Source organism: Coturnix japonica, chromosome 6 (assembly GCF_001577835.2).
Source record: "Coturnix japonica isolate 7356 chromosome 6, Coturnix japonica 2.1, whole genome shotgun sequence".
In the NCBI taxonomy this organism is placed as follows: Eukaryota; Metazoa; Chordata; class Aves; order Galliformes; family Phasianidae; genus Coturnix; species Coturnix japonica.
In genome coordinates this window covers 1,865,596-1,893,544 of record NC_029521.1, presented here as the reverse complement: position 1 = coordinate 1,893,544, position 27,949 = coordinate 1,865,596, and the positions used below count along the sequence as shown (strand labels likewise).

The window sequence follows — 27,949 nt, the reverse complement described above, 5'->3', positions numbered from 1 at the left end:
AACCCCGAGGCCGTTTAAAGGCGGCGGCGGCGTTGCCCCGCGCCTATTGTGGAGCGGCCTCGCTGCGCCGTGCCCTGGTGTGTGTGCAGCGGGACAGCCGGCGCCATGTACCGCTACCTGGGGGAGCAGCTGGCCGCACGCCTGGCCGGTAGCGCCGTGTTAACGGGCACGGAGCCGGCCGGGCCGGTGGTGGTGGCGGCCGTGTGGGGTGGTGGCCGCTGCCCGAGGCGGCATTACTGCGAGGCGGCCAACAAGGAGGACGACCCCAACTTCTTCAAGATGGTGGAGGGCTTCTTCGACCGCGGCGCCAGCATCGTGGAGGACAAGCTGGTGGAAGGGCTGCGCACCCGAGAGAGCATGGAGGAGCGGCGGCACCGCGTCCGCGGCATCCTGCGCATCATCAAACCCTGCAACCACGTGCTCAGCGTCTCCTTCCCCATCAAACGCGACAACGGCGAGTGGGAAGTGATCGAGGGCTACCGGGCACAGCACAGCCAGCACCGCACCCCCTGCAAGGGAGGTGAGAGCCGCGCCGACAACCCCCGCGACGGGCCCCGGGCTCGGGCAGCGCCGCCGGCCGGGCCGCCACGGAACGACCCGCAATAAGGCCGAGGGGCCGCGGCGGGGAACGCGGTGACGGGCCCGGCCCGAGCGGCAGTTGTGGCGGAGCGGCGGGGCTGGATGGGCCGCGGGTGACCGTTAGTGTGTGTGCCGGCTGTGCCGAGGGGTACGGCAGGGCACAGCCAGGGACCTGCCGCCGCGCAGGCCCCGTCCTTGTGGCACAGCCCGCACTGCTGACGCGGCTCCCCCCTAACTAAAGTCCCACTCCTTGCCCCGCTTGGAGCCCCGCAGCGACCTGTGGTGGCGGCTGCCCGGCTGCCCTGTAGTTCCCCGTAAAACACCGGCGGTTGCTGAGCTGCCGTTGCTTATATTACTATGCTGTTCACACAGAGCCCCTTTTGGGTACTGCCTGTGTTACTCGTGAGAGCGACAGGCGGGTAATGGAGCAAATGAAATTACAAGATGCTATTTAAGATCTAACGTGACGTATTGGAAGCTGCTCAGAAGCAGAGGAATGTTTGTTTTCCCAGAGATGAATTGCAAAACACTCTGCACGTGAACAAACAATCTGTTTGCCTGTCTGTTACCCACTGTTCCACACCAGCATCTCTATTAATCCTCAGTAGAATTCCATGATCTTAAGCAGCATCTCTTAGGCCTGCTGTGAGCCCGGAGCCATGTGTGGAAAGTTACAGCTGTGCCCTGTAGGCTGTGGTCCATGGCTGCTTCCTCAATGCAGGAGGCTCCTGTTTGATGCTATGGGCAACCGTGCTTCTTGCAGTCTCACATAAGGTCCAAAAAGTAAGTAATGTGGCTCTTGAGACATGATTCTCATGCACTGAAAATTTCAAGGCAGTTGGAAATCACAGCTAAGGAAAATAGCCAGCCCTAAGGGTATGTCTTCTTATCCTCCTGTGCTGTTCCCCACTATGGGTAAGGGAAGGAGTTGCAAATGATATTTCCTTTACCCTTCATTCAATGCAGTGTGATTGCAAATGGATTTGACTGTCCAGTGCTGTGTAGGAATTAGCTTATTATCAGATGACAGATGTGGATTTATAGTATATTTAAACAGGACGTGAGACACAATAGGTGTAGATAGGCTGCTTGAAACCTGCTGTTAAGAGGGTGTGCGAGCCAAAGACATTTCTTAAACTGATAGGAAAGGGGGTGATAAAGCTATTTCTGCATCCTTCTGCAGTGCACCAACAACACGAGCTCTTATCTGGAAGTGATTTTTAAACTGGAATCTTGGTAGATTACACAGGAGGGGGAAAAAAAAGCCAACAAACACACAAAGCCCACTGCAATGTAACTCAAACTGCCTAGTATGAAATGGAAAAACTTGCTGCAGTGAGTGTCCCACGCACTCTGAGTCCAGAGTCCAGCATAAGTGATTCGCACCAGCAAGAAGCAGCGAGGGACATAAGGTCACCTTTTAAAAGAAGGGGGTGTGCTGGCAGCTGGAAGGCTTTCAGAGCAGTAGGAGTTGCACTGCTCCTCACATCTCAGATGCAGGCTTGTGGAGTTTGGCTTTGCTCTTAATGTAAAGTAGCTTGATCAGTTGCTCCCTGTACCAAATATTATGTTTGTAAGGACATATACTTTGTACAGAGCCTTTAATTATCTGCTAGGTAGTCACTAGGAAATTGATAGACTTTGTCATCTATCACTCCTTGCAGGAGCACTGCACTTCAAATTCTCATCTTCCTCACATTCCCGGAGCTTTAGATACTGTACAATTGATATAAATTATAATTGCATTTAGGTTTGCATCTTCAGGGACACCTAAAGAAAAAGTACATGGTGTGCATATTAATAAGCTCTGAAGAATGTTAGATGCCATTCCATTTGCAGCTTAGATGATGGAAGAACACTTGAAGATACAATTATGGGGTGCAGGAAATAAATGATTGGAGTATTTTCAAGGTTGTTGTCTAGTTTTACTCCTTATTTCTGGACACATGCCCATACTAAAATTCTTTATGAATGATGGTGTTCCTTTTTATGTTCATTAAGTTTCAACTGGGAACTAACCAAGTAGAAACCGAGCTGTTCCTTTACTAATGGTCCTCCTTACCTCCTTATGTCATTTCTGTAGCCTGCAATTAGGCAGAACTCAGCAGAGCAAATGCCATAAGAGGCTTGCCTTGAAAGTCAGGGTCCTAAGCAGGTGGCTGGCCTGGTACAGACATAGAATGGCACCCCACCACATGGGGAGGGCTGGACAGTGGCAAACTCAAGATCAACCCTAAGTTTTTCTGTAGGCAAACTTCTGTACCTCAGTGGAAACTTGATTGTCACGTTCCTGAACAAGTATGACGCTCTTAATGGCCTACTTCTAACATCCTAATACACAGTTAATATTATAAGAAATTATTTAATAGCTCACTCATCTCACTCTCCCACCAAGTGGGTCTAGAAATACAAGCCAACTTGATTGCGTCAGACACTGTCACTGCACAGCGGTGCATGTGACTCTTTTCTATGGGTCAAGAAAAGCACTTATAGGAAACCTGAGTTTGAAACTTCAGTATTTGCTTTTCACATCACTGAGAGAGAGAAAATAGAAATAACTTTTCTTTCTGCATCTTCTAACACTTAATTTTTAGATGAAAGAATTCTTGACTCTGAGGACTTGCAAACCTTTGCAACTCAGGGAGGTAGCAATTCCTTTTCCTTTGGCATGCTTCTCTCCTGTGCTTCAGGAATCTTTCCATAGTGGTCACAAATTTATGCGATAGATCTTGCAATACTCAAATCTAGGGTTTAAACACTGTTTTCTACAAGTGAGCCGTTAGCTGGACTGGAAACTTATTGAGTACCTATGCATCCCATTCCTCCGCATCCCATTGAGAACATATTAGAGAACCACAGAAGTGTAAGAGTTGGAAGGGACCACTGGAGATCAGAGTCCAACTCCCTTGCTAAAGCAGGTCCCCCTCCAGTGGGTCATGCAGGAAAGCAGCCAGGCAGGTGTTGAGTGCATCCAGAGAAGGAGATTCCATGGGCTCTCCTGGCAGAAGCTTTTCCTCATGTTCACGTAGAACTTTGTTCCAGTTGGTGCCCCCTGCCTCTTGACCTGTTGCTGGGCACCACCAGAAAGAGCCTGGCTCCATCCACTTGCCACCAGCCCATCAGATATTTATGGATGTGAGAAGTTTCCTTGCACGGAGGAACTCAAATTGCTTATGATCCAGACAGCATTGCTAAGACAGGGCTGATGCTCATGGTAGCTCCTTCCGTGCAGTGGGTCAGATTATTCTTTCCCTTTCTTATGTAGTGGCTTGCGTGCTAGTGGCCAACGCTAACAGGAAACCACAGCTGCTCTTATTCATTGCACTGACAGCTGGCTGAAGAACTAAAACAAACCAAATAGGGTACAGGAAACGAAATGGCTGAATACAGATGACTCCATTGAAAAGTATTTGCAGAGTTACTATTTAAAATAATGAATCTTAGTAAATAACTTTATCGGGTTCTATGGAAGGTATAAAATTGGTTCAGCTACTTTTTTATGCGTCTTCTGACAGATGTCTTCATTCATAGGTTAGCATGAAGGACTAGATTAGTGAAAATAACCATTGTGCAAATATGAATAAGCAAGCTTATGGAGTTCCTACCTGCTCAGCAGTACGGAACTGATTCCATGTTTGCTAGGCAGCACTTACTGTGGGGATACAGCTATAAAATGGTTTTAAAACTTTTTTTTAAAGCCTTTTCGTGTTAGCTGACTGCACAACAGGCCTGTTATCAATGAAACCAAATAAATCCGAGTTGGGAAACAGCCTGCCTTCTGTTTGTGCTCACCCAAATTGCTCTCAGTCTTATCTGCTTCCTCAGTTCAGAGAAATGTTAAAATCTTCTTTAGTTCCAGAGTAGATTCTGACTTTTACTTGCAGAGGGCTCCCAAAAAACTTCGTCATACATTACTTCAAAAACAATGTTTATGATCTGTATTAGAATACAGATGGCCTATTTCACTTTCCCAGTTGACTTGGAGTCAGATGAATCTGATGATTTTCTGTGGTGCTGCTTTGGCTGGTTCACAAAAGGACTTTTTTCCATGTTACAGAACTATCCTATTTTCTGGTTTTGGCTGCTTTTCTTCTGCCTATCAGCATTTTTCCTTCTTACTTGTCCCAAGTTCATATTAATGAGCTTCATACTGCATAAGGTGACATCTATTCGTCTTACCTTTGCTGCAGTTTTCTCATTGCAGCAATCTATGGCTAAAACTAATCTCAGCATCCAGCCACCAAACAGCTGCAGTTGTGCTCATAACTTTGTTTGAAACAATAAGCACAGATGCTGGTAGCCTTACCTGCAACAGGCCAGTACAGTCCCTTATGGTGGCTTGGCTTCTGTGACGAGGTTTACTCTCCTAAATGGGAGAAATAAGGGATAGAAATGTTAGGCACCTTTACTTCAGCTTTACTTCAACTAAGTTGATCTGGGGTTGCATGGAAGTTCCAAGGTCCTATCTTTGTCCCAGTTGGTCTTAGAGGATAAGATACAGAAATGTGTCTTAGGGTCACATAAAAGATAGAACAACAAATGGACCATCCGCAACCTGAAATAAACCATGGAAACAGGTCTGATTTTGAATCTGGAAGTGTAACAAAAAATTGGTAATTAGCCTAACCTAACTTGCAGTGTTACAGCTAAAGCGTATACGATCACCTTATTTTCATAGGTTTCTGTTTTCTTACCACAGCGTAACTAACTTTTAAATTAGTCCAGTAATAGATATGGAGATAAACTGAAGAACAACAACAACTACCAGGATAAGGAATGTGCAGCCTATGGTTTCACCGTCCTGTTCTAAACTAGTTGCAATTTTCAGTGAACCTTTAGCATTGTTTTTTGCCACTGATACTCTTGTAGCAGGCTATGCTTCCTTCTGGTTTTGAATCTTTCTAGTCTCTGCTTTCTCATGCAGTCATCTCCCACAGTCTGTGCGGTAGCCAGCTTTGTCCTTGATTTAAATAGTTGTTTTCCCTTGCTACTGTTGGCTCCTTGTCTATTTATAGAGAAAGCTCTCAGCATTGGGCTTGCTGCATAAACACGTGGGTGAGTGAGGAAGGGAAACCTCTCGCCTGAGTTTCCCTCATGTTCTCTGGGTCATCCTGGCAGGTGTTCTATGCATCTGATTTGCATGAATTGCATCAGCTCCGCCTCATTAGGGTCTAAACTCTTAGGCACTATGCAGCATAGAGTTTACCTGCTTCGTGCCAGCATTGGCTTACTGTTTTGCAGCTCCGATGGCATCTGAACTGCCAAGACCAGCCTGTTATCTCCGCCCTCTGCACACACCCATGCTGATGGTATTAATGTCTGCTTGGAAGCAGCGTCACTGCCTCTGTCAGTCCATACCTACCACAGCATTGTCCTTAGTACAGCTGGGTGGACAACCTCATCTTTTAGATAGAGCTGAGGTAGCTCTGTACTAAGATCCAACCTCCTAGCGGTATTCTACATGTATACATTCAGATAGGATATGCCTGCCCTGTGTTATACAACATTTGCCACATTTACCTTCAAAAATGCAGTATTTTACTGGTGCTCCAGAAGCTTGTTGTAATATGGTATTCTTGGCTTTTCTCTACACAGAATGAAATAAACTTGCATGTATGTTTATACACATTTCAAGCAATAGAACAGCTTGTTGATAGTACACAAGGAGCTGTATACTGAAGCTTTCTGTCTGGTTGAGTACCTTAATGCTCACTGAAGAGATTCTTCTGGGCAGATCAGAATGGTGGGAAGCATCTCCCCGTCCCAGGTTGTAGCTGGTTAATGCTGTACGTGAAGAACTAAATACTCCTCCCTTGGCAGCTAGTGAATTGAATTTAGGGATGAGTAATTCTTGCAGCTGATTGTTGAACAGTATTCTTATTTTCCAGCACTGAGTTACTCATCCTGCTTTGTTAGAGATTCGTCTGGAATTTCTTAGTCTTCCATAATTACTAATTTGTCATTGCACTGCTTACCGCACTTTTCATATGGTTAAGTAAGGTTGAGTAATTGATGGGGAAGATATAAAGGATTGCTGGTATTTATTTTTCTATGGACTTAGAAAAATATACTTCTGAAAGAGCCCTAAAAAAGTTCCAGACAAGATCATAAAATTCGTTGAGCTGAGTGCTGTATAGAGGACCCTGTCTTGGAACGGCTGCTGTGATGAGCAAGCACTTTGCAGACAGAGGGGAGCAGAACAAACGCACCATCTGAACAGGAGTACTGACCTGTAAAACACTCACTTAAGTTTCAAAGCTCAAATGATAATCACAACCAGAAGAGAACACTGAAGTCAGCGCAGGACAAAAGCCTCAGTTAGACAAGAATAATTTACACTGAGATACGAATCGGTTCCGTGTTGTGGTGGAGCTGAGAGACTTGCTACGATTAGCGAGTGTTTTGCTTGGTTGCTGTGGCAATGCTTTAGTTTTGAGACTTGGCTTTGAGTACTTCATGCTCGTTAGTGGTAAGAGCATATGTTGGTACTATCATTTATCATGGCTGCACAAGAAGATCAGGAAACAGCAACACCAGCTTTCCTAAGTGTGTGGTATTAAACAGATTCCTATTTATCAGATAGAAAAGCAGTAATCATCCTCCACAAGCTGATGATTCTATACACGGTGTTTACTAAGGCAGCATAACACATGCTGACTCTATATCATAAGCAAAATTTACTTTGACCAAAACAAGCTCTGGGTTCAGTGCAACAGTTAATCGGAAGGAGTTTATCTCCACAACACAGGTTAGAAAATAGAAGCTTTAAAAGCTAAGACAATGCAAAGCCTGACCTTTCAGCTGACCAGTAATAAAACAATACTAAAATGAAAATATTTCCTCATATGGAATGCCTTGCACATAGAAAAACAAACTCCAGCTTAACACGCTGTTTAACTTCTTGGGGTGGGGCAGGGAAGGAGAAATCTTAACTGGAACAAGAATCTGTATGTTTTTGCAATGAAAAGTATTTTCCATGGCAGTGACTCATACTGTAACTGGAGGCTTGCTTCAAACTATGTTGTCTGGCCAGCTTGCTGTGAGAGTCCCGAGTTACCAGAGACATACAGAAACATACTGCGGTGCAAAAGCCAGTAAGGCTGCATAGCGATTACTTTCTCTGCTCATGTATTAAGAATCTTTAAAAGCAAACAAACAAAAAACAACCACAAAACCCCACAGGAATTCTTTATCTGTGTATATGGTCCATTTTTAGAATCGGGCTGTTAAATGCATAGCAGCACTACCAAAAGAGCCATACAAATGCACAGCAATGCTCTCCTCCTGCCAAATTAGGAAGCTGTCAAACTAAATTCCACTCACATCTAAATAGAACAGAAATTAAGTCTTTTATCTTTGTGCATCCCCTTGCAGTTGGAACCTGCAGCATTCTCAGATGCCTGGTTCTCATCAGTCCTACCAGCTTAGCACAGAAAACTCCCCTGTTGACAGGTGGGCCTGCTGCAGAAGAATGACAGCTCCTGCAGATTAGTAACTAACCAAGCCTCAAAACAGGACTAACTGTTGGTCCATCTTTGAAGTTAACCACCCATACCACAGGGGGCAGGAACTTCCTGTCAGGGAGCTGAAATCCACCTTGTGAGCTGTACCTGACATCATAAAACAACAACAAAAAAAACATTTTAGCAGATAAACTAGAATAAAGAGCCTGGTGAAGCTGGTTCAAGTCATATTTCCCTAATCTCTCCTTTACAACAGTAAGCCACAGTACAAGCCATTCATATCACAGCTATTCAATGCTCAGTACTACTCAATATATAAAAGTTGTTCAGAACAGGATGCTTTCAGCCTCCAGTCTAAAAGCTGTCTCTATTCTGGTGTACACATATGGGTGAGAAGTAGGTGTTTCAGTTGAAAGCACTTTGGTACTTTATTAGCCTTGGGGCTTTTTCCCTAGTTCACTTGGTATAAAAGTTTCATGTCTGTTACAATAAAGTTTACAGCAACCTGTGACTATACTGCAAGGAAACAGGAGATTCTGCATGAGTCCTCAGTCAAACTACTCTTTGTTCACTTGTTCATACTGCATCCTCCATATGAAGTGTGAGGGTGCTCATCTCTCCTTTTGCATTTTGGTTCCCCGTTAAAACTGTATAAAACTATCCTGAATTATTTAACATCCCTCTATCAATAAACAGCACATCAGGTGCCTGCATGTAGTACTGGCATCATTCTGGTAGAACAGCCTTGTGTACATAACCTGGTGAAGTCTGAGTAACTATGTGGGCAAAATCAACACACAGTGTCCTGGTTCTGGTAGGGCTGGAGGGGCAGAGTTCAGTCCTGCTCAGCAGGGTTTGGGGCTTCAGACCTGGCTGGCTCCAGCGGTGCCCTGGAGGAAGCCTTCCCCAGAGCATGCCTTACAGGGCCAGAAGGGACCACCACCCTCAGCCCAGACAGTCCGTGACACTGCGGGGTTTGCTCTTGATCAGGGCTCCACAAAAGCTTAACTGCTCCTCTGCAAGATCAGAGTAAGACCTGCTACAAAAACATGCATGTTTTATCTTCAGCTGTTGTGGTGGACTTCAATATATCCTATATTTCAAATATTCATTCATTTGAGAGAGGTTATTGGAAGCCCTGAAGTAACACCTTCACATCTGCCTAAGGCAAAAACTAGTTAATTTGCCTTTGGAAGCCTCCCTTCCCCCATATACACACTGAATTTAAATTCTATTCTGTGGAGGACTGGGCCTTTCTTTTCCCAATTGAACAGCCATAAGAAAGCAGAGCTTGGCTCTCCATTTTGGGCAGCACTCAGTTCCTCTGAAACCGGGATGGTTTCCAGATCATTCAGGCCTGGCTTTCATAGAGGCACAGCACTTTAGTCTGGATAATGTATGCCAGCCTTTTTCACTCCTAAGGACCTGAACATGGTCTTCTCTTTACATAATAAGGAATTAGTGATGCCTTGTCCTAGCATCTGAAGGACATTCTGTGCCTGCTACAATCCACCGTGAAACTTGGCAAAACCTACTGCCAAGGATTTGGGAAACGGAGGGAGGAGAGAATAAATCTTCCAGAGTTCTATTGTCTAGTCAGTGAAGTAGGAGAAGCTTGGATAGAAGCTCGGGTAAAAGCTCACACACAGCTAGAGGATTTCTTTTTCCTGTCCCATGACATTGGACATTGTGTTGGTCCTAAACTTCATCTTTAGGCTTCTGCATATATGCACCCTACTATTTTGGCTAGAAAAGTTTCCATTATTCAACTACCACCAGAATGCATGTATTTTAACATCAAATTCAGTCAATGTACTGTGCAGCTACAACCCATTTCTATAAGATGTGCAGGAGTCAGGCAAGTGACAAGTCTCCCTGCCCTTGTGTAATCATTTCCTTCTAAGTTCTGAACAACTTTGAAGGCTGCCATCTCTTATTTTTTGCACCCTTGCTGCTGTCAGACCACAGCAGTTTGCTTGAACTTGCCTCGAGACCATTTGTCAGCACATGCTGCTGGATGACTAAGAGGAGGAAACGCAAGTGAGGGCGTCTTTCACACACTGCGGGGTGGGTGCCCTAGTCACACATGATCTGGCTGGGACAGTTATTCCATCAACTTGTTTTGAACAGATTTGAATTAGAGGAGTGGCTTACAGCTTTCTGTTGCCTGGCAGCACCTAGTAGTCAGAGCTCTGGTGCTGCATATGGTTTTGTTAGACCACTGCCAATGCATGGCAACTTAGCAGGAGCTTGCACCTCTCTAGCAAGATCTTAATTTCTAACGTGTATTAGTAAGTTACGTTCAGAGACACGGTTGATCTTGTATAAACAATTAAGTTAAAAGCTGAAGATCTTACAGAATGCTGATGAGCCCTACCAGCCTCTCGAGAGCTCTGCTCTAGGTTACCTATCAGCCTGGTCTGTCTTCCTCTCAAGGTTGATTGCTTCTGTTAAACTGCTTAACAGAATTGCTGATGTCTTGAAATCTAGCTAAAGAAATACACTGATAAATAAGTGAGTAGGAGAATGGAGGGTTGAAGACTTAAGGCAACAAAGTTAATAAATACAGCCCCGGGGTTAATCTTCTCAATCTATAAGCGTCTGTGAAGTTGTTCCATTAATTCCTTATTCCTCCTGTCTTCTGCAGGTATTCGTTACAGTTTGGATGTTAGTGTGGATGAAGTGAAAGCCTTAGCATCTCTAATGACGTACAAATGTGCTGTGGTTGGTAAGTGATGATTTTTCAAGCAAAGATGCAATCTTTAATTGCTATCAGCACTAATGTGACATAGAGAAAAGCATCTGAATGATTAAGTTTTAGACACTAATCTGATTAAGATATTTAGCAAGAAAGGAAACAAAAATATAGGGACCAAAACAAATTGCGTATACTCCCTCTGCTGTTACTGCTGACACCTAAGCCTGAATCAAGGTGCATTTTCATTTGCTAAGTCTGAATTCTGGTACCTTCTTCCCTGTAAAAGTAGAGCTCCTTCCACTCAAATGTATATGAAACTCTTATTAGTAAGTATATTTTAGGGGAACAGATAGAGGCTATAAAGGATTCACACAAGGAAGCCATTGAGATGGAGGAGTGATAAATGTTTTTTTCCCCTTTTTTACAGGTTATAATGAAGTACAATTCATACATGACTGCTCAAGTGTAGGGCAGGTTGCAAAGAATCTGTACCTTATCTGATTGCTGCAAACAATATCTCATTGAGCATAGAGGTGCATCACTTATGACTCCTAAATTTGAGTTAAAACTGTAACATATAAACTTTAGCACCATATAGAAGTATGTTAAGCACAAAACCTTGCGACATAGAAAATTCAAACAATGATCTTTGGAATCTGAAAGACAAATTTCAAGCCGCCCTTGGAAGACTTCCTGCTTTTAATAGGACCAGTTCAGATTACAGCTTACACTTGTGAAGATCTAAATGTGGCAAAACCTCCATTCTCATCAGGAAAAAAACCAAACAAACGTATTTGCTCACACATTATTGATGTGCTCTGCCTTCACTGTCAGATAAATAAAACTATTTTCCTTCGCATTCCTGTAGATGTGCCATTTGGTGGAGCAAAGGCTGGTGTGAAGATCAATCCCAAGAACTACACAGTAAGCGTAATCATAGAATAAAAGAAGTTAACTGCAGTACTGAAGCCTGACAGCTTCAGTACTTCAGCTCCTACTGGCTATGAGGGTATTACCGACCACTTGAGACTTCCTGCCACTTCTGCCTCTGTAGAGGCCACGTTTAGTTGGTGCTTACAATAGGTACTAAACAGATCTGTGTTTCAAAGGTTGAATCCTTCAGTTACTTAGTTGTTATTTTTTTTCTCCAAGTCAGAATATTGCAAGTAATTTGGAACCTGATTAGTAACAATATCAACTTAAAAAAAAAAAAACACAAAAAAACCCAAAAACTCACATGTAACTGTTTCCAGAAAAGAAGTTAGTATTTCTCTTTGTATTGACAAATAGTTTCATGCTTCATTAAACCTTTTAATATATTGTTCCAGTTTAAATAGTAACAAATTTGGCTTATGAAAAGCTTATTGCACGCTCGCCTTCTTTCTTTAAAGTAACTTGTATAGGAAGGATTCCTGAAGTACATAGCAGATATTTTAAGTTCAAAACTCTGTGAGGATTTGTGCAAAGGAATTAAACTGTGTTGATTACATAACATAACCACCAGGCTGGCTACTGCTGTCACTAGGTATAAATCTCTCATATAGGATATCAGATTTGTGCAATGGAAATCTCTGCACAGGTGGCTCTTCCTGCGCTGCTCTCCTAACTAGTCAAGGATCAGAATGTACAGCAAGAAAGTCCAACATTTCCTTGTACTGTCTGAACACCAAGGGTATGTTAGGGAACAGCATATAAATTATATAGGCACATGATTCATTCTTATTAAAAAAGAGTGTGTCTGTCTTATACTTGGGCATAGGCTTTAGCAAGTAGTCATAAACACTAACGATATCTTATAATGTTTATTACATTTTCTTTATAGGACAATGAGTTGGAAAAGATCACAAGAAGGTTTACCATGGAGCTGGCAAAAAAAGGTTTCATTGGTATGTTGCATTTAATTTCTATTGTAAAGATTTAGGAATCCTACTGTTCATTAGCAGCAGCTACTAAACAATAAGCTTAAAATAAATGTATTTGAGATCTGTAAGTAATTTCAATACAAGAGCTCCAGCAAAACACTGCCAAGAATTGAGTCATTGCAGTCTGTTAAAGGAACTGTATCTTAACTTTTCTTTGTGAGCTGTATTCTGCTCTGAAAAGCCACAAGATCTGAGCTCACAGGATCCAAAATGACTCACATTTCTCTTCAAAACCGTATAAAAGTTGTGACCAAACCTGTTGCAATGCTGATTTCTATTATCAAGCTGTTTCACTGTAACTGTAGTCTCAGTTGAGGCTTTTAGCATACAACTGAGGAAACAAAGGAAGGAAGTGGAAGATCCACCCCAGAGAAAGTTGATGACTTCACCCATGACAACCACAAACTGCAGGGGAAAAATATAGGTGCCTGCTGTAACTTATGGTTGTCACTATGTAGTTTTCCACAAGCCTCTACCAAATACTTACGAAACAACTTTGTAGAGATAGAGTTGGATTTAAGATCACACTGAGTGATACATTTTAAATAGGTGCTGTAAGAGCTAAATTTAGTTGCCTAGGAAAAAAAACAGAACTTGCTTCTATTGCAACAGATGTGTGAAAGTTCTCTCAAAAGCCTAACAAATACATCTCTTGAAAGCTAAGAAAAATCAAACGCGTGAGCTACAGTACAATGGCTAGGAGTGGCCTATCCTCAACTTTTAAGTCAGAACCTTAAACTCAGCCAGATGCAAAAAGACAATTCTAATGCAAGAACAATTAACAGCATGGTTTACAGATATCATACCTAAATATTGCCCTTCTTGTTACAGTGATGATCCTTCAAGAGGTAAAACTACGCTTTTGATGGGTTATTTTACTCTGAGTTATGACAGACTGATCTTTATCATACTGAACATCCTGTGTGTAAGGTTGATGGTTTTGACAGTGTTGTACAAATGCATGATACAACACTTAAAACCAAACCCAGAAGAATCAGTTTCTTAATAATGATCAGAGGATGAAGCAGGAAAACAGCTCTCCTCAGCCAAACCCTATTCAATTCCCAGGGGAATAATGTTTTAAGGTAACTGTTCAGGTGTGATCTTTAAAAGCTGTTTTCACTGTTGCCGACAGGTCCTGGAGTTGATGTGCCTGCTCCTGATATGAGCACAGGGGAGAGGGAGATGTCCTGGATTGCTGACACATATGCCAGTACAATAGGACACTATGTAAGTTTTTTGCAGAGGCTTTCAAATATGAGAGCTTTTGTAGTTTTTGCAGAAATATTTTCATCTGGAAATTTATTACCAATATGCTTAACCACGGAGTTTCATTTAATTATGTGGATCTAAATATATTTTCAAAAACTTAATTGATACAAGGTTTTTAGATTCAAGTGACCAAGGGGGAAGGAAGGAAGCAGTCTAAGAGACAAAAACGACTAGAGCAAAACTGAAGATAGCTATGACTCAGGAAAAAAAAGAAAGTAGAAGCTATGCACTGTAACTACTTGAGTGGAAAGATTACTCTGGTGAGGGAGGGCTATCTGAGATATCTACAGACTTGATTAGTCAGTGGATGCACAGGATTTGTTCGTGGAGCTTGAAGTGAAAAGGCAAAGTCAAATTAAAGAATTAGATGGAGAGTGTCTGTTTGAAATCTGACATATGAAGTCAGAAAGATGCAAGGAGAACACTGCTGCACCAGGGAAAAGGGTTAAAATATAAGCGCAAGTTCAGAGTATCTGAACTTCACCAGCTAAGTTCAGAGACTAACACAGAAGTCTTCAATTCCAACACCCCTCCACCCCCAAAAAATAAAGAGAACTGCACAGTTTCCTTATTGTAAGAAACATGGAATTGGTTGAGTTGGAAGGAACCTCAAAGACTACCTAATTCTGACACTGTGCTGCAGCTGCAGGCAGGGTCACTTAAGCATTAAATCAGGTCACCCAGGGCCCCATCCAACCTGGCCTCCCCCTCCAGGGATGGGGCACCCACAGCCCCTCCAGGCAACCCTTACCAGCACCCTACTACCACCTAAGTGAAAAATTTCCCTCTGACATCAAATCCCAGTCACCTCTCTTTTAGTTTGAAACTGTCCTCTTTTGTCCTACCACTATCTACTCATGTAAAAAAGGGACCTTATGAGTAGGAGAAAAAATACTATTGGAAGGCCTTCTCTTCTTAAAGCTGAAGCAAAGCTATGGACTTCCTTTTTGTCCCGAGGTGTGCTAATTTTCCACCCCTCACCTTCCTCAAATCAACAGTCATTTGTATATGTGGCTTTAAGATGACTGGAACCTACCCTCAGCTCACGCTGTGTTTTCTTGCTAAACCATGCAAGTCTTTAACTGCCACGTTAACTGTTCCAGAAAATCCATCCCAAGTTTCCAGATCACTGAACTGAATATGGCTAAAGTTCTTGATTAAATTTATCCTTTCCACTCTTCTGGACTTCCTGTCCCCAAGGTCTGATATGACATGTGAAGAGACTTAAAGTACATTCTCCTTTATGATGGATGACTGTAATTAGAGTTTTTAATAACAACTACTTCCTCCTTTGTAAATGCACAAAGACAAAAAGAAGCCAAATGAAGTATTTTCAGCATAAAAAACAGAATGAAAATCTGGTAATACTTCAGAACACAGTGCCAGTTTGTTGCATTGCAAACCACCACCACAAATCTTGTTTATAGTGGATATGCCACCAGAGGGAGTGTACAGCTTAATGAGAAGAACGCAGCTACATCTAAGGAAACTGAATTAGTAAATTTATGTCATGTCCACCATGGCTTCTATTGCTTTCAAAAAGGGGCTGTTAAATACTATGGTTAACTCACTATAATTTCCTAACAGTAAATTGTTCTAGCTTCCGTTATGTCTCTAGTTGTTTCCTGCCATTTTGCCACCACTTTTATCTGCACCTTTCCTTCCTTTCACCAAGCATCTTGCACTCACACCACAGGCATGCAAATGTATTTGGCACAAGCATTGGGAGGGAGCCTCCTAGTGTCTATGCTGCTGGCAAATGAGAAAGCCATCCGGCTGCTGGCAGACTCACTACTGTGGATTCCCTTTCATCCCTGCTCTTTCACTCACATTGGGTGCCAAGGCACTGTCTGACCGTGCCTCAGGGGTGTGGGAGCATGGGAACCGGTGGTGACAGAAGAGCAAGGCCCAGCAGTTTGTTATTTAGAAGGTTTTTTTTTCTCCCCAACTACTAATTTCAATTGAAGAAGTTCATTCTGGTTTTAAGTATTCTACGTAGTCTACTGTCTAGCATGTATAAAGTAATAGAGTTTTGATTGTATATACTGTTTTTCTGAATGGAAACAGTAAAATATCTTTCCTGTATGATCTCCATACTGTTAACTTCCCCCAGAGATCAAGTTATACTTGTGTTTCTCAAACAGGAAGGTATTGGACATGTAGTTCCTAAACTGAATTTGTTATAAAGGAACACTAAACATGACTTATTAAAGATTAACTAGCTTTAGCTGGGACTAGTCCAAGAATATGTCTGAGCCCTTTAGAAGGCTGAAATGTCAGGAGTAGTAATGATGAAAAAGTGTGGCAATAATAGGAATGAATATTGAGAAACATCCCTCAAAGCTTCTTGATTTATTAAAGATCTGCTTTGTGCTAACAGTGCAATAAGGTGTCACTAATTAACTGCAATTTTACATTAACAAATACACTTCAGTGCAACAGAAAATCTGCAGAACACGTCCAATTGTGTAACTTTGCTGACATCTGCAAGAGTACTTCTGAGAAACTGCTCACAAGCCAAGGAAAGAAAACCAACTTATTAACTAGATGTATATATGCTATATGATGTTCCAGTTCTATCAATACCTGTTTTTCCTTATCCCTGAGGGGTACAAAGTTTCTCATCCCAACTAGGATTTGATGACTTGAATAACTCAACTCCTTCAATGTTTTACAGGATATTAATGCACATGCATGTGTAACTGGTAAGCCTATCAGCCAGGGTGGGATCCACGGACGGATATCTGCAACCGGTCGTGGTCTCTTCCACGGAATTGAAAATTTCATCAATGAAGCATCATACATGAGTATATTAGGAATGACTCCCGGATTTGGAGACAAAACATTTGCTGTTCAGGTAATTTTTTTCTTCCACCAGCAGGGAAAAACATAATTAAGAAAGCTTCAACAGAGCTACTCTGAAAAAGGGCTGTAGCAATAAACCCTGTTAGGGTTTTATGACTTCTGAGTTAACCTTTACCCTCAAAGTTTAGAAATGCTTTTCAAGCAACACAGGTGCCCTTTAATTTGGACTGTTTTATAAGAACAGACCTTATAATGGCACTCTATAGGCATAAAGCCAAAACTCCGCTCTTTATGAGCATGGGCTGCAAAGAGCCAAGTGAAACACTATTACAGGAGTTCCATGAACTACAGAACTGCACACTTTTAAATGAGCTGTGACACTGTTTCTGCCTACACTGCATTTATTGTAATAAAAAGAAAGAGGGAGAGAAGGAAATTCTTATACTATGGAATGAACAGTTGGAAAATTAAAAACCAATACCCTGTACTAAGTTTCTGGGGCTGAATATTCATCTTCAGCGTTCATAAAGCTTCTGCAGGCTCTAATGGTTGGATCTTGAAAGGCTTTGGTATTCAGTAACACACATTATAACTCTTAAAACTTAAAAGACTTTAAAAACTTAAAACTTAAACTGGTGTGTTCTACCCACCAGCTTTAAACAGAATGCTAAATTTAGTGTTTGAGGGATTACTTTCTTTTGAGTACCAGTATATCAGTTCTTAGAAACACTGTAATTAATTTGTCCTCTAGTTACCCAGTGGGCTCGCACAAACATCTCTGCCCTGCACTGAGACAGCATACCACTATCCCTGCACTTCTACAATATGGAATAATGACTTAATGCGAGTTTACTGGAGGGGTTGTAGGTTTTGTTTTGTGGTAGGTTTTTTGCTAAAAAAATGTATGATTACCTACATTTAAACAGTCTATTTTGTACAGGACAGCTCCAAAAGTGTTAAATAAATAACATAAGCTTTAATATTAAAAGTTAACTAGCAGGAACCTATTTATTTATTTTCCAGGAGAGCTTTATAAGCTTTAGACACATGGAATATTTCTTGGCCTGCAAATGTTAGTCGGAACTTGGAATGGTTATACAAAAACTCATGAATCCCTCTTAAGACCACACCAGTTATAGGATACATAGCTGTAATATTTTCATATTGATAAAAAATAACATTTAACATTACTGTGAAAGACTTAAACAATTATCTTGTCTTTATCCAAAACAAAGAACTCAGCACAATTTTGTACTGCCAGCTAAAATACCTAATTTCTACAGGAGTATTTAGACCAGTAACACAGATTCCTTCCATCTTTCCTAGCCACATTATCAAATGCCAAGATAAACCAATACAAACCCTACTAATAATCATCATTTTAGTGGAAGGGTTGATGACTACTTCCTTTCTCTTTTCACTTTCAGGGATTTGGTAACGTGGGCTTACATTCTATGAGATACTTGCACCGTTTTGGAGCTAAATGTGTCGCTGTTGGAGAATTTAATGGTTCTATCTGGAATCCTGATGGAATTGACCCAAAGGAACTAGAAGATTACAAATTGGTATGAAACTTAGTTATGCAGAAATACTTGGATTTTTGACAGCTCTGCAAACACATAAGATTACTATAGACTAGTATGAAATAGATAGTTTGCTCTGAAGGTAATGCCTCATATAACTCCCTGACATCTGCTGAAAAAGCAAGCTGTAGGCAATCCAGGAAGCTTCTGGAGTGTATAGAGAATAACTTCCTGAGCCACGTAATAGATGTCCCGCTGGGGGGATGCAACACTGGACCTGTTGCCCACCAGTTCAAGTGAACTGATCAGTGACATCAAGATCAAAGGCTGCCTGGACTGCAGTGACCATGTAATGGAGGAGTTAACACTCCTGAGGGGAATCAGGCAGAGCAAAACACAGGAAGCTTAATTTTTAAGAAAAGCAGCTTCCAGATCTTCAGGTCAGCAAACAAAACTCCCCAGGAATTTGTCCTCAAGGACACAGGAGTGCAGCAAAGCTGTCAAATCAGAACCACAGACCTCAAGAGATCATTGAGTCCCAACCCTCTGCTAAAGCAGGCAGCCTACAGTGGGTCACACAAGTGGGCACCCAGATGGGTCTTGAATAGCTCCATAGAAGGAGACTCCACAACCTCTCTGAGCAACCTGTTCCAGTGCTCCATCACCCTTACCATGTGGAAGTTCTTCCACATTAGTGTAGAACTTCCTAATTTCAAGTCTTAACTCTTGGCCCTGGATATTTAAAGAAGCTTTCCTTAGGGCACAAGAACTCTCCACCCCCTGGCATATGAAGTAAGAAGAGGAAGGCAAGAGACAGGCATGACTGAAGTGGGACCTGCTGGTCAAACTGGAGAGCAAGAATAAAATGCATAGACAGTGAAAGCTAGGGATGGGGTCAGGAAGGCCAAGGCCCAACTGGAACTGGACTTGGCAAGGGGCACAAAGAAGAATAAGAAAGGCTTCTATAGGTATATCAGCCAGAAAAATAAAGTCCAGAAAGGCAATCCCTCCCCTAGTGAGCAACACAGGCAGGGTAGTAACAACAGACGAGGCAAAGAGTGATATTCAGCATTTTTGCCTCCATCTTTACAAGCAACTGCTCTACATAGAGTTCCTGAGCATATGGTTCAGAAGGTGGGAACTGTAGGGAGAAAGAGTAAGCAAAAATCAGTTTCACAACAGTCTGGGGATTCTAAACATCTAGAAGGATGTGGGTCTCCACAACACACATCCCAGAGTTCTGGCAGAACTGGCTGACAAAGTCACCAAGCCACTCCAACATTTTGCAGATGACACCAAGCTGTGCGGTGCAGTCAACACATAAGGGACAGGATGCCATTCAGAGAGACCCAGGTGAACATCATGAGGTTCTTCAGATCCAAGTGCTAGGTCTGATAGGGGCCCTTCAGGATTTAAAAGGGGAGCTGTAAGAAGGAAGGAGACAGATTCTTCAGAAGGGTCTTTTGTGATCGGACAAGGAGAAATTATTTTGAACAAAAAGGGGAGAGATTTAGGTTAGCTTTAAGTAGGCATTTCTTTTCCCCGGTAAGGGTCATTAGGCAGTGCTACAAGATACCCTGAAGGGTGATGGAAGCCCCATCCTTGGAGCCGTTAAAGGTCAGGCTGGTCCAGGCTCTGAGGAAGTTGTAGATATCTCTGTTCATTGCAGGGAAATTGGACTAGATGACCTTTAAGGGTCTCTTCCAAATCAGACAATTCCATGATTCCATGTAGAGGTCTTAAGGGGGTTATTACAGGTGTCATCTTTTACACAGGGAGTTTTTGAAAGTCTCCTTCACCCCCCTTTCTGAGAAAGCTGGAAAGACCCTCAACTAAATGAAGGCTGTCGTTGTAGTACTGAATTTCCACAACTGATGCTTCTGAACTTTGTGATGCAACTTAACCTGTGCATAACACAGTAGTGCATCACTTGATTTGACAAAGATAGTATTTGTCTTGTATTCTAAGAGTTGAGAGGAACAGCCATGTCTTTAATTCGAGAGCCCAGACATTTATCAGTATCTTGGGCCTAAAAGCAATTATGTCTTAATCATATTGGATTGCAGTACAAGACTTATAGATAAAACACAAAAAGCAAACTAAGTAAAGATAGCACTTATCATCCCCACCTTTCTAGAGTTGTTACTTCTTACTTCCCTTTTTTTTTTTTTTTTTTTTTTTTAAGTTAGAGGGAGGGAAGTAAATTGAGTACATGCACTGAAGCTACCCTGGTTTGTTTCCTTCCAACAGCAACATGGGACAATCATGGGCTTCCCTAAGGCACAGAAGCTGGAGGGCAGTATTCTGGAAACAGACTGTGACATTCTCATCCCTGCTGCAAGTGAAAAGCAGTTGACTAAGGCCAACGCTCACAAGGTCAAAGCAAAAGTAAGTCAGAGAACTCAAACGCAAATGAAAAATAGAGAAAGCCAGTTTAAATAACAGTGTTCAGTAATTAACGTGGACAGAAACATACACATGACAAGTTAGTAATTACTATGTTGCGATTCCTTTTAGATTATTGCTGAAGGTGCCAATGGACCTACAACTCCTGAAGCTGACAAAATCTTCTTGGAGAGGAATATCATGGTTATTCCTGTAAGATTCTATTATGACCTTTGATTTTCATTAATGAGTAATATTTCAGTGAACAACAAACCGCTGGTGTCTGGGAAGCAAGCGTTAATATTGCTTAAGATTTGTAACAATTACTTAAAGAAACTTCATTACAACTCCAAGTGCCCAAAGAATTTCATGAAACTTAAATGTTCAGAAGAGGTAACTACTCACAGCTATTGTGTAAATCTGTAGCTTGGCTTGTTTGTCTGTTACCTGACGTTTGGTCACCTAAGTAGGCCACTAAGCAAAGAAAGAACGCCAAGTTAACACACCGGCCAGTTGGTAAAAATTGGTCTATGGGTTGAATTAAAGTTGTCTAGAACGGTAACTTTGAAGAATGAGATCTATAAGTATGACAGTATCCTCTTCTCCAAACATAGAGAGCATCCTGATCAAGCAGTGTGCCTAGAAGGCTTGGCTGATCCATCTTAACTCATTGACCTAGCCTAAGAAAATACTTTTCTCTGTTGAATAACTATGCTAAATAGAACAGTCAAGCATACCTGAACTTCATATATTCTCAAGTCAAGTCCTTCTTAAATCAGTAGGATTAATCCCTAAACATCAGGAGAGATATACTTTGTCAAGCAGGAACAGCAGCTGGATTATGTTTTTGTACAGTGGTTTAGTAATTCATAAATCATACTTGCCCTCCCTTAGTAGGATAGAACTGTCTTTATCTAATGATCATATTTCAACACACTGTTTCCTTGCAGGATCTTTACCTGAATGCAGGTGGTGTAACAGTATCCTATTTTGAGTGGCTGAAAAACTTGAACCACGTCAGCTACGGCCGCTTGACTTTTAAATATGAAAGGGATTCAAACTACCACTTGCTCAGTAAGTGCACTGTTCTTTCATTCACTGTTTAATTGGTAAGATGGAGTAGCAAACAGCACAATTGGGAGAAACAAGTATAGAGCTATTTCAAATTCACTTTAGTTTCCTCAAAGTCTGTTGTTACTGCATCTTAAAGAGCAAAAAAGATTTAATAGGGTAACTCATAACTGAGGATAAATACATAATTCCTCAGTTATATTTTAATTCATGAAGTAATGGCTTTCCTTGGATTTTTGAAAATAATCAACTTTGTGAACCTGTCAGCTATTATTTAAGTGTCTTTCAGCTGGATATATGAAAATTACTTGGAGTTTGAATGGCTTGATAAAATACGCATCAGTTCAAAAATACAAGAACATTACCAGAGGAGAAGACCTGCTAAAATTACAAATGAGCTTTTTTCCTCAGTAACAGGAGATTGAGTCATTGCTTTAACTTAATCTTATTATTTTCCTGATGCTTTCTATCAAGTTAGCAGTGTTGATACATACTGCTCTGTCAGCTTAATCAGTTCAGTAAGATGTAAATAAAACTCAGCTGCTTTCTATACGAAGCAGTCCTGTAGGAATATTACTAATATGGAAGTAGTTCTCCTATATAAACAACAAAAACCCCAATATCTTTGTATTTTGTAGGAAACAAAATTAAGACCCTTCTTCTCAGCCCTGCTCTGAGTCTGCATTTCATGCCATGGAATGCTGGAAGATTTGCAAACAAATCCTTTTGTTAGCTGTCCTTTCTTGTCCGTTACATTGCCTTTGTTTTTTTTCCTTTCTAGTGTCTGTACAGGAAAGCTTGGAGAGAAAATTTGGGAAACATGGTGGAACTATTCCAGTTGTGCCTACAGCAGAATTTCAAGATAGGATATCAGTAAGTAGTTGCTGTGTTGACCTTTTTTATAAACTGTAGCTGTATCCTGATATTGTAAGTGCAAAGTCTTACCTTAGTACTGTTAACTAGAAGGCCAAACAATTAAAGGAAGCAAGTGATCTGAACTGTTTAGGAATACAGGAAGTAAGCCACTTTTTTCCTTTTATTGGGCCACATGAAAACATCCCCAATATTGTTTTAGAGCTTCAATTTTAATACAAACTCATTTTGTTTGTTCTGCTCATGAAGCAGCAGGATTGCTTCTGACAGATCCTTGGTGATACCAGGTGAAGTATTTGCAGGTAGGCCAATAAATAGTCATATACAGAAAGAAGAGTTGAACTCACCCAGCTGGTGAAGGGGATCTCTGGCTACGCAGCACTCCTTCTCAGGAACCAGACTAGGACTGAGAGATGCTCTCCCTTCAGTAGCTGGCCCTTATATGAGCCCAGCAAGCATCCACCCTTGGTCCACTCATTCTGGTAACATGGGGAGCACAAGTGCAAACAATTTGCCCATGCTCCCTGGGCCAGCCACACCCCTTCACCAGGTGCTCAGTCACCAGTTCAAGTCAAGACTTAACAGTTTCTCTGCTGTGTTCATGTCTGTTCTGTAGTGCTAGATGAGTATTTGAAGTACTACCCTGATTTCAGAGTTAGTACTCTCCATAGAAGCTGTTACGGTGCTGTGATTTGCATTTAGAATGAAAATAGCCTTGATAACACTGGTGTTTTAGTTGTTACTGAGTAGTGCTTACACCTGTCTCCTATTAGAAAAGTATGAAGTACCGTCTCTTCTTATGCAAACAACACTATGGCAACTTGGATATTTTTCATCTATTACTACCTCAAATTTCAGAAGGAGTTAATCATATGAGGGTTGCATGTTGCTGTTCACCTAGCAGTCTGTTGCTCTGAGAAACTCTGTCTCCATCCATTTTTCAGATGGAGACGTGTAGATTTATTAACTTGGGGAAGAATGAGGAAGGTTTTCTGCTGATTTTTAAACCAACTAGTAAAGAGATGAATAAGTTGTTTTATTTTTTCCCCCAACACTCTTCTCCATGATATACTTGATAATTCTGTTGGCTAACCAAACCAGTACATAGATTTTATAATCTCTTTAAGTCATGGCTATCAAAGTCCATCAAGCTTTTATAGCAAGAAATACTGCTTCAGAGACTATCAAAATTTGTACTGGAAGTCTTGTTCATACAGTTTACCTGGGTTTTCTAACAGCTTTCAACAAGACCAGTGGTGGGGCACTAACACAGTCCCCAGAGAAGCTGTGAATGCCCCATCCCTGGAGGTGCTCAAGGCCAAGTTGGATCAGGCCTGGTCTGGTTGTTGGCAACCCTGCCTGTGGGAACTAGGTGATCTTTAAAGCTCCCTTTCAATGCAAGTTATTTGATGAGTCATTCCAAGAACCCGTACTTCAAACAGCTTCATATAGCATTTCTGTAAATTCAGGATAACACTGACAAGACTGTAGAACGTTCCTCTAAGACTTGAACTAATAGGCAAAAACAAGTCAACTATATTTAGTGTTATCAAATGTGTACTCATTTTACTCATTTGAGCTCAGAAGGAACATCTGGAGGTAACAACCAAACATAGAATCGCTCAGGTTGGAGAGGACCTTGGAGACCATCAAGTCCAACCACAACCTTACCATGCTACCCTAACACTAACAAACATCTGCTAAATCATGTCCCTTAGCATAAGATTAGTGGCACAGCCACTAGAATACAAAAACAGCTTCAGTAATCACTCCAAAATGAAAAGAAAAAGATAGGCAATATAAAACTGACAGTGCCACAATTTAAGTCTGGAACATATCTGCCTTCTCAACTCCACATGCAGGTCTCAGCTCTGTATCTTATATTGTTGTAGTGCAGACAGTTCAGAAAAAAGTATAGAATAATCAAAGACAGAAAAGCTCCACATGGATAAAACAACAAACTACTCCAGGTCCTATTAAACTGAAATAGTACAGATATAGTAATATATACAATGAGAGATATGAAAATGGATGGATAAGAACAGCCATCATGGGATGGAGGAGCAAACAAGAACAAGGTGCTGTACCAATAAACAATCCCAGCAGTCAGTTAAGCTGTAAAATACTTTGTCCAGGGATGCATGGAAGCTAAAAGTGATGGTGTAGGGTCTTTTTTTTAATGCATAAGATAATGCAAATAATGAAGGGGGGGAAAAAAATGAATTACAAAGACCACTAAAGCATCCTTCCCTCGGTAAATCAGGACAGGCATGTGTGAACTTGGTTGCGGTCAGATGACAGGAATAAACTGATTAGTATGGTGCTGGCATTTGCAAAACAGAAAGAATAGCATAGTAAATACACTCAGAGGCTTGAAGTCACTACTGTCGCTTCTTCAACACAAGCCTTGCAAACTGATTTAATAATTTCTACAGGCCAAATGAGTATTAGTAAGTGACAGTAGTCAGAATGATGGAACACTGACGCTCTAACATCCCAAGTCAGGCCATTCCAATTATTTGTCATTCAGTGCATACACAATTCAAGGGGAGCTAAGTCATTCTAGAGTTGCACAAAGCTAGTACACTTATCTATCAACTGAGGATCTACGCCCTTCCTAAAACCCGTCTTCAAAATAGTTCTAATAACTTCTGTAAGTTACTAATTTTTGAGTTTTTTGTTTAACATTTACGCCATGTTTTGAATGCTGAAAGCAGTAGTTACAACATCACTGAAAACGCTAGTATTGTGCAACTGGAAGCTCAATTTCACTGACTTCCCTCTAAGGCTTTTGGATTGAGTTAACCATAATTGGCATTTCAAGCAATAGTAATGGCAGTTTGGTTTGTCTTAACATCAGCCACTATAAAAAAATAAGAGAGCAAGCTTCAGTAGCCACAAGAATCCTATCTATTGTTCTTAAGATAGGGTTAGTACCTTCTTGAATGCATGAATAAGTCCTGACTGTACTGTGTATTGTTGCAGGGTGCATCTGAGAAGGATATTGTCCACTCTGGGTTGGCTTATACAATGGAGCGCTCTGCTCGAGTAAGTATCACTCTAATAAATCTAAGTGCAGGAAATGAACTTGTGCCTTTGCTACATCTCTTTTAAAGCTGTTTCTCACATAAAGCAGTGAAACTGCTTCTGATAAGCTCTTTACAATACCAGAAGAAGTATTAGTTGGTATAGCAAGAGTCAAAAAGAGGAAAAAAAGTTGACTTACCTATCTGGTGATGGATGTCCATCTGTCCATGAAACACTTCCTCTTCAAAAGGGACCTTCATCAAAGAAACATTTTCCCTTGTGAGGCTGGCCCTTAAATGAGCTGGAGGGGCTGGGGAGATGGACCCAGGGTCCACCCCTTCTAGTCACCTGAGAAGCACAGGTAAATTGCCTGCAGCTGTGCTCCCTGGGCCAGCCATACCCCTCCACCAGATGCTCCGTCATCAGTTCAGGCTGTGACCTAACAGTTCCCTGACAAATGTATTCTGCAGAATTTATTAGCTATATACAGTTTGTAGCCGCTGTTCTCAAATGTTTCTGTTTTGTGCAGTGATGATCAAGTTTAACTGGACATAGAAAACATTGGAGACTAATGTATGATATCAGGAAGTATTTTTAAGGGGAAGCTATGGTGACTAGAAGCATATCAGTTGTTCTCTTGTACCTGACTAATAAGCTCTTAAGAACACCTTAGTTTAGCATCAGCAGTTTTAGATTGATCCCTTTATGGAGTTTTCCTAATTAGCAGGTAAACGCTACTTGAAACTTTGTCTTTCCCTGTAGAGATCTGAGACTTCTTAAATCTTAGACTTACAGAGAACTGAGAGATTTTAGACTACGTTCTCAAATAACCTGAGCTCTGGTGACAACGTTAGGGGCTTTTACACTCCTATTTGGATCCCATAAGCAGAATCTGATGTAGTCCCTATTGGAAACTTGCAGAAATCTCATACAGCCTTTTCTATTTCAGCAAATCATGCGTACTGCCATGAAGTACAACCTGGGTCTGGACCTGAGAACAGCTGCCTATGTCAATGCAATCGAGAAAGTCTTCAAAGTATACAACGAGGCTGGCCTAACCTTTACATAAGCAGGCCGACACTGCTCCTCGTTGTATCCCATCCCTCTTGCCGTAAATGTACCCTCTTCTTGGAAAAGCTTATCACAAGTTTACATGTAACCACAAAAATTTCTTTTCTTCTGACATTATAGTGGATTCTATTCTCAGTTAGTTTCAGTCCAGACTAGTCTTTTTCTACAATAAAAGTCCATGGCTTAGGAATACAAGCATGTATCTGAAGATAACAGTTCATCAGCACTTGTGGGGGACGTCCTGGGTATTTCACCTACAAAACATAATGGTACATTTTATGTATGAAAGAGTGGTCTTGCCACCTGAGCCACTTCTCAGACTTCAGATCAGATACTGTACTGGATGAGCACTTAGCTCATTATTACTTCATGCACTTTTGTTTAATGATATAATTTTGGCTTTGGCACTTTCAGTAAGGCCTTGTATGATCAATGCTGTGGCATTGTCAAAGGAAGAATGGGCCTCCAGCAGGGATTAACTTCGATAGGAGTCTAATTTTTTTTTGTAGTAAAGCTTCAGGCCTGATTCTCTCTAGGCAATGTTTATTTCTTTAACTGCTGCTGTTATAGGACTGTGCTCTATTGCTTGTTCAAGTTAGCTCGGCTACCACCACGAACTATGTAGAGTTGACAAAACTAATATTTTTATAAGCTGAAACTATCGAGCAATTATAGTTACATTTTTAAATCAAACATCTGTGTAATTATTCTGACTTCAGATTGTCTTTTTCTTTTTCTTCTTGTAAAGAAAAGGGATAGTCTGACTTTGCTAAGTAATCATAACCTGTTTTTAACATTCTTTGTCAGTCTTTTCCTCCCAGAGGCTTTTTCAAAATTAGATGCCGCCTCAGTGAACAACTACAGTGAAATACAGCCCAGAAATCATTGGCCAAACAACAGAGGAGCTACAGTGCTGCTGTAAACTTCATCCACTGTCTTAATGCAGAGCTCCTTCTTTTTCTTCATTTTTTGTTTTTTCCATCAGAAGGTCGTGACAGTTTTGAATATAATCAAATACAACAGAATGGACCTCAACACAATACTGGATCAAGCACAGTTTATAAAGTCTAAGGCTTTTGTCCAGCCGAGTCCCCTTGAAGTGCCAGTTGTTATTTATGTAATGAATATGAGTGTTTTTTTCTAAAAGACAACTAGTCCCTCCCAGAAACTTATGGTTTTTTTCTATCTACTTTGTAACTGCATAACATAACCTGGAGAGAAGAGCAGTTATTAAAAAAAAATTGACCTTTCCAAACCAAA

At 41.3% G+C, this 27,949-nt stretch overlaps 1 protein-coding gene across 1 annotated transcript; it reads left to right on the top strand.

Moving 5' to 3' along the window:
• Positions 1 to 15: 15 nt before the first annotated feature.
• Positions 16 to 27,949, top strand: GLUD1 (glutamate dehydrogenase 1). Its single transcript, XM_015866054.2, has 13 exons — positions 16 to 520; positions 10,690 to 10,770; positions 11,609 to 11,664; positions 12,563 to 12,626; positions 13,798 to 13,892; positions 16,612 to 16,791; positions 18,167 to 18,304; positions 20,513 to 20,650; positions 20,780 to 20,860; positions 21,598 to 21,721; positions 22,500 to 22,591; positions 25,577 to 25,639; positions 26,568 to 27,949. The coding sequence occupies exons 1-13, from the start codon at positions 106 to 108 to the stop codon at positions 26,685 to 26,687; spliced, it is 1,647 nt and encodes a 548-aa protein (XP_015721540.1). The 5' UTR covers positions 16 to 105; the 3' UTR covers positions 26,688 to 27,949.